The sequence below is a fragment of the Micropterus dolomieu genome, linkage group LG06 (assembly GCF_021292245.1).
Source record: "Micropterus dolomieu isolate WLL.071019.BEF.003 ecotype Adirondacks linkage group LG06, ASM2129224v1, whole genome shotgun sequence".
Taxonomy (NCBI): domain Eukaryota; kingdom Metazoa; phylum Chordata; class Actinopteri; order Centrarchiformes; family Centrarchidae; genus Micropterus; species Micropterus dolomieu.
The window spans coordinates 7,141,388-7,153,321 of NC_060155.1; the positions used below are offsets into that span (position 1 = coordinate 7,141,388).

At 38.5% G+C, this 11,934-nt stretch overlaps 1 protein-coding gene across 1 annotated transcript; it reads left to right on the forward strand.

The window, feature by feature from the left end:
- Nucleotides 1-1,291: 1,291 nt before the first annotated feature.
- acadm (acyl-CoA dehydrogenase medium chain) lies at nucleotides 1,292-10,289 on the forward strand. Its single transcript, XM_046052144.1, has 12 exons — nucleotides 1,292-1,401; nucleotides 3,165-3,273; nucleotides 3,606-3,703; nucleotides 4,489-4,558; nucleotides 4,855-4,955; nucleotides 5,995-6,075; nucleotides 6,816-6,946; nucleotides 7,357-7,465; nucleotides 8,149-8,289; nucleotides 8,915-9,010; nucleotides 9,218-9,466; nucleotides 9,559-10,289. The coding sequence occupies exons 1-12, from the start codon at nucleotides 1,387-1,389 to the stop codon at nucleotides 9,628-9,630; spliced, it is 1,272 nt and encodes a 423-aa protein (XP_045908100.1). The 5' UTR covers nucleotides 1,292-1,386; the 3' UTR covers nucleotides 9,631-10,289.
- The last annotated feature ends 1,645 nt before the right edge of the window (nucleotides 10,290-11,934 follow it).

Consider the following 11,934-nt stretch of genomic DNA (forward strand, 5'->3'; position numbering starts at 1 on the left):
GAGCAATGTATAATCCTGAGTCGAATTCCTCGTATGTGTACACATACCTGGTAATAGAGTGGATTCTGATTCTGATTCTGATTCTGATTCTAATAAACTAAATGAATGCACTTGATTGTAGGCAATAAAGATAATTCAATTGTTGTTGCAGTCGAATGGTAATAACGGTGGCCTATTTCCATGTTTCAGTCACTGAAATAGTTTAACTAGCACGTTTGCTATAACACAGCAGTATAACTCTGGTTCAGTGAGTTCAGATTGTTCCCATCTGGTTGTAGATATAAACTAAAACTAATTTGTCCCTGCTGCCATCAGCCTTCGGAACAGCAGTGGGTAATTTATTTATTTGTTTGTTTGTGTGTGTGTGGTTTATGTGTTGTTTAACGTGCTGAATGTACTGCTAGCTGTGCAACAAATTACCCCTCAGTGAAAATAATTTTTTTTTGCCTTTATAGCATTTTGACGAATTAGTTTGGTGGCAGGTAAGGCAGTACGAATAATAATAACATTGATTACTATTACTATTGTTATTTTTATTATTAAATTTATTTTATTAGTATTATGCACTTAAACAACAAAGAAAACGAAAGAAAATGTGAATATGTATCGTTCAGGACCTTCTCCTTGCTTGAGACCATCCTTACCATAATAACACTACTTGACACCACTGTGTGTGTGTGTGTGTGTGTGTGTGTGTGTGTGTGTGTGTGTGTGTGTGTGTATAATGATTAGAAATCTCCCTAACTACAACAGTAAAATGCTGAGTACACATTCATACATCAGTAATAGTAATTCAGTAATATAATATGTAATAATAATAAATCACTAAACAGGGTAATGTTTTCCTGTATTATGAGTACTTTTGAAACATCAAGTACATTTAGCTGATTATGTTTTTAAACATGTTATTTTTTTCAATGTTGGTATTTTACTTGTAATCAATGTGGTATTTTTTCACTGTTGTATTGTTACTTTTAGTCATCTGAGTACAAACCATTGTGATATTTTAAAATAATTACAGCCAGGTGTAATCATTGTCATTGACAATATTACAACCTTTGTGATATCTATGATTTATAAGCATAAACATTACCATGATTGCTGGTAGAAATAGTATCGGGGTATAAACAGAAGTGTTACCACTAGTATCTGCAGTAGTATTGGTAGTAGCAGCGGAACAGTTCAGTTTATGAGTGTGAGACGTGTAAGACACAGAGGTTAGGTTGGGTAACAATAACAAACTGGGCAAAAGTCATTTTCCGGATGCAGAGAAATGACATGTGATCAATCCCTCTGCTGTGATTGGCCGAGACTGCATACACTAATAATTGGGGCAAAGGTAGTGGTGAAGTCTGTTTATGCGTCCTGTCTGCTGGTGACACAAAGATGCTGTTCAACAAGGTACGTGGGTTAATATTAGCTATAATACTTGAGCATATTTTGATAGTTGTAGTTATCAATGATTGGTCGTCGCAGCTCGTTGTCCTCGTTACTCAACGTTACATTTCCCTTTTTTGAGTCAGTGAAGTGAAGCTTTGCTAGCTAACATTACGTCCTTTGCTAACGTTAGCTGGCAAACAGCTTCAAAGGTTAAAACACATTTGAAGACGCTTTCTCATTCACGCTAACTAACTTGTATATTATACATTAACGTCTATATGCAGAACTATTTACACATGTTAGTCGAGATTTGCGTAACTGACATAAACGTTGTCTAACTCCGTGTTTGTTTCAATTTTTGTAAAAGAATCCCTTAATGCGTAATTACTAAGGTTTGTGCATGTGTAAGGTTACATGCATCTGCAAATGTGACATCAGAACCCGTGTGCGCGTAATCAATCATAAACATCTCAAAATCCGTATTCAGATTCGCAAGTGTATGTGAGATTTGTAAATGTGTAGACAAATCTGTGAACGCAAACCATAGACTAAAGATGGACGACATGACAGCGTTACAAAAGTAAAACCAAGACGTCTCCATCGCCCTCTGGTGGCTGGCTGCAGTATAAGTCATAAATTCCTCCATATTTGAAGATGGGACATTGATGAAACTAAAAAAGTACACTTGAACCTTTTCTTCCACAGAGATGGTTTCTGTCATTTTAGGGAGTTCTCATCATGCTGATGCACGTTCAATATGTTTATTCTAAGTTTGGTTTTAACTAGTTATTCGATGAAATAAAGTGTTTCAGGTCATGATTGACAGCAGCGAGCCCTGTTCACGTTTGAGTCGGTCTGATGTATGGGCAGGATGCTCCAAACCCTATGTCCATGTATACAGTCTGTGGTTTCTGTAAGTCCACCACCAACAGACCCGCACCATGTCACAAAATCCTCCACCTGGCTCCTATACTAATACACCCCACAATTGCAGTGTCATCTGAGAACTGCATGTGACACAACTCATGACATGGCAGCCAAGGGGAGGGGGACATCTGTAGCTGTTGGGGGAGGTGAGAACAGGACAGAGCTAAGCCTGTTTAGCTCATGTCTGTTTAGTTAAGAATTAGTTAACTTAAGTTACCTTTATAAAAGAGAGGTGTTTCTAAAATTCTGCCCCCCTCGTGTATATAATCGGAAGTACAAAATATTATAAACACCTCTCAATATAATGTAGTCCTTCAACGATGAACATATATTAATCTGTACATTGTTGACAAAATCACTAAACACTGCATTATGAGCCTCATAAAGACAGATGTTAGGACAGCGCTGCATTAGATTGTAAAGGTGTACCTAATAAAGTGGGCTCTCAGGTGTGTCTTAGCTTTACATTGAACCCAAATTATTAAAGGTTATTATCAGTTATATTTGTCTATACAGATGCTCCTTTATATTATTTTATATTTTCTTACAAAATATTGTTTCATGATTTTCTTGTGTGTGTGTTGTACATAAAGAACAAGGGCATACTGTATGTGCCTGATGTTTTTTTTTATTATGGAGCAGAATATTTTTTTAAGGATTCTGGACCTTCACTTGAGAGGCAATCTGTTATGGAGATGTTTAGCTCTGTGACTCAAATGTGATGGTAATACATGAAAGGCACAAACTAGGGTTAACTAATGATTTAGTAACAAGTTAGTAAATCATCATGCATTGTGGAGGGGCCCTTTTTAAAATTAACTTTGTTGTATGTTGCTGATTTCCCCGTCCGTGCACAGTTGCTCAAAGCCAGTGTGCGGTCTGGGATCCGCCTGCAGAGCTCCAGTGCTGCTGCAAGCGTTGCAGCCTCTCACAGCAGCCACTCTGCATCCCTCGGCTACTCGTTTGGTGAGTAGGCCGTACTGTAAATTTTTCACATCTCACTTGAAATATTCGCATGTCCATATGTACACTGAAAGAGTTATTGGTCACTGTAATTGTAGCTTCCCTTCCTTAATCGACTCCAGTGTAAGTGACGGGACAAAACCCACTGTCCTCATTCTGTGCAAAAATATATTCGCTTTATAATTAAATCTAAATCGCTTTAGGACTTGATTTTTACCCACCCAATATGGAGTGAAAGAATAAATACCACGGACAATAAATCTTTTAGTGTCCATATGGGCATGTGAGTATTGTTTTAAACAGACCTATATCTTCAAAGTCTTAAAATCTTACAGAGCTGACGGATCAGCAAAAGGAGTTCCAACAGCTGGCGAGGAAGTTTGCACGTGAAGAGATCGTCCCTGCTGCACCTGAATATGACAGGAGCGGTGAAGTGAGTATAGCCCGGACATTAGACTACAGTAACGTGTATATGAAAGAGTAAATGCAGCTTGACTTTGACATTAAATTACTGACGTTAAAACTGCAAAATGCAACAGATTTTGTGTCTGTGTAGGTGCACATGCCTCAAATCCTCATGACCTTTCAGGGTATGCAATATTTACTGTGTCATATGAACATAGGACAGCAGTACAATGGGTTGTACAAAAATAATGTTAAACAGTGAGAACCAAACATATTGTAAAACTAACTGTTAGTTTATGGATGTCAGTGCTATTAGACTGAATAAATACATCTCTGTGTATACACAGTGATACTCCCTGATTTTAATAAGAGATTTCAGGTTTAAAAGCACTGCCCTGAGGTGAAATTTGGCTGTCGTAGACTAATTCCCTCTAAGAGCAAGACAAATTACTTTAGGCACTTGTTTGTGCCAACAAGGGATCGGTTGTTTGTCTTTTACCACAGTTTGTGCTTATGCAATATATCATGGCCGCTGCTACTGGAATTATTTTGCACAATTCACTTATGAATAAAGTATTATAATGTATATATTGTATATAGCTTTATGATGTCGTCTCTCTACATTTAAACAAATCATTATTTTTACTTCATTCAAAGAGTTCTTTTATCTGTTTACTTACATCTCAGCCTGCCTCTGCTGCTGTAAACTGAATGTACCCTCGGTGGATCAGTTAAGAGATCTCTTTAATTAGGGCTTAGGATTTTCTTTTTAAATAAGTTTGAGTAACTCTTGAATGTCCTGTCATTGTGCAGTATCCTGTCCCCATCATCAGGAAAGCGTGGGAGCTTGGTCTGATGAACGGTCACATTCCACAGGAATATGGTACGTTCTTTTCTTGCTCGTTGATTATTTCTGAATTACCTGCCGTGTTTTAAACTCTAGCATAACGTTACGCTGGGTTCCCCCGTAGTGGTAGGCAGATCCTCACACATCTTTTCTTACATCAGTTTAGTTTGTATGTGATTGTAAATAATAGCCACACTTAATATGTTCATATTGAATTTGCTGGGTAAAGTTGCACCTCTGCTTACGTATTATGTCAGTGTGGCTAGTTGGCTTACTTTTATTTGAAAAGACGGTGGAGAAAACCCTGTTAAGCTTGTCCCTCTTGTGTTCAGGTGGAATGGGCTTGTCGATCTTTGACAACTGCCTCATCACAGAAGAGTTGGCTTATGGCTGCACAGGTGTACAGACTGCTATTGAAGCAAACTCTCTGGGAGTAAGTTTTCACTTATCAATGTTGCAAGTCATTCAGTAGCTTCTTCACCAGTTTTTTAGAGTCAGTTCATTCAAATCACAAAAAATACAGTCTACTTTTAGAGTAATGACGCTTGACATTCAAATGCAGATATCTGTATAGAGATTAGATAAGACCAAAACAGGAAGCGAACGTGGGTATCTGTGTCATCGTTTTCAAACGTCTCAGTTTTCGCCCGACCAGACTAAAAAAAAAAGCGTCTTTCGGTTTTAGGGGTTTGAAAACTCCGCAGTAATGTGAACGCTAGCCATAAACATAGCAAAGGTTATGCATTTTAAAGGCATTTTCAAACGGGAAGCGATTTACGCACCTCGTAATTCATTTTCAGTGAGAGGCGAGCGTGTGGGAAGGGAGGCGCGGGCATTGCGACAGGCGTAGCGACAAGCAGGCGTGTTCCCGGTTGTGCTTGTCTCACGCACATGCCCCCTCCTGCCACAGTTGAATTGTCTTCAGCTTTTTGGACGCGACGCGCAGCTCAAATCATTGGAAGAGAGACTGATCCTCGCTGTTTGTGAGTTTCCAGGATCTGTTAGGCCTACTGTTTACTAAATAGTTATTAGGACATCAACAGGAAGGAGTTCACATGGCAGCGCAAACCCGCAAAACTGAATGTATCAGGTAAAGTTATGTATAATTATTAACTATTAATATTATTAACTAAAGTTAATTAGGCTGCATCGATTAAGCACACAGAAGCCATTGCCATGGTTACTATGCACAGTGCGCCTGCCGTTTAGGAGCGCTTGTCTCCTTGTCTGTTCACATGAGAGGCGCAGAGCAATCCCGCTGGGCCAAGCGACCACGCAGGCGGAGTCGCTTCCCGTGTGAAAAGGCCATAATACGATAACGTATGTGTTATGTAACATGCTACTGACTGATTATTGATAGAATTTTCTTTGATCAGTATGATGTGCAAGCCCTTTTGGTTTGTCATAACAATGATTAATAACAGTAGTTGAAGTTCAGTCTGAATGAAGTTTGATCTGTTTCTCCCACACAGCAAATGCCTGTTATTTTAGCTGGCAGTGACACACAGAAGAAAAAATACCTGGGAAGGTTGACTGAGGAGCCTCTTATGTGTGTAAGTATTACATTTGGTAAAAGCGAAGTAGGGATTTAAAGCACAACTTCACCTACTTCCATGGAGAAGGGAAAAAAGTCTGAAGAGGTCAAAATACATTACATTTATTCATTTAGCTGACACTTTTTATCCAAAGCGACATATATGTCAGTGGTCGCACACCGCTGGAGCAACTAGGGGTTAAGTGTCCTGCTCAGGGACACATTGGTGGATGTGTCACAGTGTGGAATTGAACCTGGGTCTCTCACAACAAAGGGATGTATCTTATCCACCGTGCCATCACCATCCTGTCAATAATAATAATAAGCTAACTGTTTTGATAATCAAATAATCATTTCATTCCATTTTGCAGCAAAATGTATTTGCTTGTTCCAGCTTCTCAAATGACAGGATTTGAGGTTATTCTTTGTTCCATGATAGTTAACTGAACGACTTTGGGTTTGCAGGCCCACTAAACAGAAAGTTTCCCAGCAACTCCTTAACATGCTGCTAAAATAATGTTGAATCTAGCCACATAGTGCTGCACTGTTGCCAAGGAGATATAATCTCAGTGCAAGTTTCTTTTCAGCACTTTCTGTAATAAACATCAATTACCTTCTTGTAAAGGGAGGAACATAAACTCCGACATATCATAGTACTACTTTACTACTGTGTACTTACACCTGCAGAAACATTTAATATGGAAACCTACTTCTCCATCATGCATGACATCAGAGTCTTAATTACTGACTTTTCGGCAGGCGTACTGTGTCACAGAGCCCGGGGCCGGTTCTGATGTGGCCGGCATCAAGACCCGAGCTGTGAAGATGGGTGATGAGTATGTTGTTAATGGACAGAAGATGTGGATCACCAATGGTGGGAAAGCTAACTGGTGTGTACTCACTACCATTACTCAGAATACACACTCTGTAGCAAGTTTACGTAGATTCAACTTTATGATGATTTGATTACAACTTTCATGCAGGTAGAATTTATTACAGGACTTCCAGATTGGACCACAATAGTTTAATCAAGGTGCACTTAATAAACTTGCAAATGAGTGTATTTTGACACATTTTGACTAATAAATAAATACTGTTTCATAGTAACTTATTTCAGTTTTGTGCAAGAGGAATTAAGGGCTTGTCCCATATGGACACCTGTCCCAAATAAAGGCAGGGTCAATGCAGTGATTTTAGCAAATGAAAGGTATGGTATACATATCCTTAAAGGTAATGAATACACAAACATATTTCTGCTCTGATGGTTATTTGAATATTTATATGTCTTTAATATTCCTAGGTACTTCCTCCTGGCTCGCACTAACTCTGATCCGAAATGTCCAGCTGGCAAAGCCTTTACTGGCTTCATTGTGGATACTGACACTCCAGGAATTCAAATAGGAAGGAAGGTAAGATAAAGCTGAATTGTTTGTTTTTTTCACATTAACTGGTTTTGTATTAAGGTCAGTATTTTTCTTAGAGGCCGGTATGGGCTATATGAAAAGTTATTAAGTGCTAAACACTATAGATGATGAATAACCTCATAATCAGTACAACAATTAACTCAAAAGAATAATCTCCATGATAATTTTACAATGACATAATTATTTTAATAATTTTTTTTATAATTTTACAATGCAGCCATATGATTTAGACACAGAAACCTGCTGAATCTCCCTCTGATTTGAGACTTGGAGTTGAGAGGAATATTATCTGTCTCCCTGTGAAGTTTATTATTATAAAAACTGCTTTCAGATTAGTGCTGTATAAATTATTATTAGATAGAATTATGTTATATTCCATATCCAGCCAAGAGTTACCCCACAAATGTAATTATTTATAGCTAGTCTTTTCGACCACTCAAAGCGCTTTTACACTACATCTGTACCATACACAAGTGCTCAAACAGAAACTAACATTCACACATACTAGCGGAATAGCCGCCAGGGGCAAATCGGGGTTCAGTATCTTGCCCAAGTGACACTTCAACAGCCAACCCGCTCTACCTCCTGAGCCACAACCGCCCTGAGTACACAAGTGCCCCATGTGCATCACAAGATAGCATGTCCTTGTGTTTGTTTTGTGTTTGTAGGAGATGAACATGGGCCAGAGGTGCTCAGACACCAGAGGCATCACCTTTGAGGATGTAAGAATACCGAAGGAGAATGTCCTGATTGCAGAGGGATCTGGCTTCAAAATTGCCATGGGTGCCTTCGACAACACTAGGCCACCAGTAAGTCTTCTAACTGTAGATCAGTTGTAATACCATGCATAAATGCCTCATGTTACTCCAAAGATGGCTCACTAACAATCGTTCAGTTATTTAAAAGAATATGTTTATTAAAAAAGTTTTAAAATGGGCCCGGAGTACAGATATCTGGGTCTGTGTCAGAAAAAACACTTGAAGTGCAAAACTCTTGCAGTTTGTCCATATTTACAGTACAGGACTTTTAGTGCGTAATCAGCAGCTCTGTTCTCCCAAACATCTTTCCTAAATGTCTATTAAAAATGCATCTTTTGAGCTGGCCTTGTCAAAGCAGAAAATGCACCATTTGGATTTGTGTGGACGAAAAAACTTTGATCTAAAACTTTAACTTTAAACTGATATGCTCCAGGAGTTTCATGTCCACAGACTAATAATAAGTTCACCTCTGCTCATAGGTTTATACAGAGCATCAAAGACATCATCAAATTAAAAGGCATTTGTACATCTTTCAACACTGATATTCCATTGCTAAAACCAAACAATTTTAAGCTTTGTAAATACAAACATTGTAAATGGAATAGTCATGTTTAATAGTATTTGTCACTGAAGATTTTTGTGTATGATGTTTACTAATATAATTAATGCAATGCAGGTGGCAGCAGGAGCTACAGGCCTGGCACAGAGGGCACTTGAGGAAGCTACCAATTATGCCCTGGAGAGGAAGACCTTTGGCAAAGTTATTGCTGAGGTTTGTTTGCTTCATGTTTTTGCAAGTAGACACCGACATGTTCCGATAAAGCCCATTTTGAGTTAAAAAAATACAGCAATGGCAATACTGTCATTACTTTAACTATTGTGATGGCTGACTGTCAGGTGACCACACAGCTGCACAGTGTTAAAAATACAAAGATGAGTACAGGATCAACAGGTCCCTCTGTCTCCTCCTTTTTCACAGCATCAGGCTGTGTCTTTCCTCCTGGCTGAGATGGCAATGAAGGTGGAATTGGCCAGGATGGCGTACCAGAGGGCGGCCTGGGAAGTGGACCAGGGCCGTAAAAATACCTACTACGCCTCCATCGCCAAGGCATTCGCTGGAGACATCGCCAATCAGGTGGCTTCTGACGCTGTTCAGGTATTTGGAGGCAACGGCTTCAACAGTGAATACCCCGTAGAGAAGCTGATGAGAGATGCCAAGATCTACCAGGTGGGTTAGGTTGTGCATCTAATCACTGCTAGCAGAGGCATTTGGTAAAACTTTTTAAACTTTTTAAAAAATGTTTCTAATTTCCTTTGCAGATCTACGAGGGCACAGCTCAAATCCAAAGACTCATCATTGCCCGAGAACACCTGGGAAGATACAAGAAATGAACTCTGCACACCTTGCCCTCATTCAGATGTACTTTGTTGTAAAGTTTCTACACATACACGTGTTCCTGGAAATAGATCTGGTTACATAAACTCAGGATAAAGTTGTAAAACATTGTTTGCCTTAAAATCACTTCATCCTGCCTTGCTTTTTCAGACTGATCCAGACCCTGAATCGGTAGACAGCCGTCCACCTTTTTAATAAGAGAACAAAACATTAAAAACCTGTCAACAAGACCTGTCACATTTAAAAGTGTAGCTCAGGAGTATGGCCTTAATGAGTTCTTGAGAATCACCACAAAGCAAAACCGGCATTATGACTTTAAAGCACTATTGTGGGATCTCTGTTGAAAAGGGGCTTTTGTGTAATGATTTAACAACTAAAAATGCATGTTGTCTGAAAATGGTTTTGTCTGTTTTAGCAAAATAGGTCTTTTAAAATTGCAATATACACTTAACCATGGAGAACCTCTGCATAATGTATAGATGTAATATGTATCTGAAGGTTTTAAGTCTGTATATCATCCAGTTTTGAATTATGCCATCCAATCTAGAACTGATGTTTTTTTGGTTTGTTTTTGTGGACATTGATAATGGATATAAAGAGGTGTTTTATGTTTTCATCTTGAAGTTCGATTAAAGGGAGAGTAAATGATTCTGCAGAAGGATTGTTGAGATTTGATCTCCACTGCCAAATACTCTCTCACGCTCTGCCACCCAGATTTCAAATCTCTGACATTTCTCCAGCGCTGAATGCCTTCGGCCTTGCCTGGTCATGTAACTTTCTTCTCTTTTTATACTGGTCATACAGCATAATGTTCAGTAAGTAAATTAAGGTCACATTTAAAGCAAAATAGACGACAAAGCTGATGTTCAAGGGTCCTCTAGGGGACACTTCCAGTGAAAAAAACATGATAAAGTGATACAGTGCAATATACTGCACCATATATAGCTGGTGCCCTTTTTTTCGCCCCTGTCCCTCAAACAGCCTAAATACCCTGCTGCTGTCAGGCGTCATAATCCAGCGAGATCCAACTATCACTGAGCATAGTAGACTGGAGGTATTAGTTATTATTGCATATAGGTGAACAACTCCACAATTTAATCCAGGAGGATAGTTTATTAGGGGCCTTGTCTATGGATCCTGTGGTCATGCAGATGAGCAGCATCATGGCTCAGTGGTTGGCACCGACTGTTGCCTCATCAAATCAGTGTGTTGCAGTGTCCTAGATTTAGGAATATAATATGCACCAGATGTATAATTTTTATTTATTATTTTAATTTTACATTTATTACAATGAAAAATGAAACAGACAGCTTTCGCTATTTACTAAATATTATTAACTGTTTTAAAATACAGTACAGCTTTTCAAATTACTGTACAAATTAAATTAGTACTACTATACTCTGTATAATTCAAATACACTATAAAGTTATACAGTGCAGTACTTTATTTAAAATATAGCTTAGTGTAGTCCAAATTATAATTAGGCTATAGCCTAAAACAGTATTGTGCTGTTTACAATAACAATAATGTCAGTAGTGCAACTACTAGCCACAGCTTGGCATTGGTTTCAGTGCATTTCTAAATTTATTAACAGGCTTTGAAAATAAAAAGATTCATTAAATATTACGATTTTTTCACCAAGAAATAGACCAAAAATGATTTCTGTAAATGGGCTACTTAATGACTGTACACCATTTGTATTAAAATTATTTTGTCACACACTTTTTGATCCATATAAGCGGTTGATCACTGTAAACGTAATCACTATAAGTGGTTTAATAAAAAAAGAAACTGTATAAGAGCAATTAAACTAAAATTACAAAGCAAGCAGTATTCACACAGTACCCATGGCCAATGGAGTACAGAAACTACTAGTGCAGTACCATCTCAAGCAAAGAATAGGTCAATGACAAAAACCTTTTGGAGAGCTTTTCTGAAGATGTTAACTTATTTGTTTGAGAATCCAGTTTGTGGAACAGGTTTTGGAATATGTGGCTAACTTTCAGCACTAAGGGCCTGTGTCCAACTGGTATCACTGGTATAGTGGTAGAATGAGGTTACTAACTACAAAATGGCATTTGTTCTGACTCAAGTGCTGCTGATCAAAAGCTGTTTTACTTCATTTGTGCCCCACATACGTTTTACCTCAAGATCTCAAGTGGAGTTGGTTTGCAATGTCTTTGACTGTAGAGGTCTACACCGTCGTACAGTCTTAGTACAGGAAGAAGACGTTGAGTCCTCTTCATTAAAGTAAGCCTGGGTCAGTAGAAGTGGATATTCCACTTTATTCCAGAATCGTA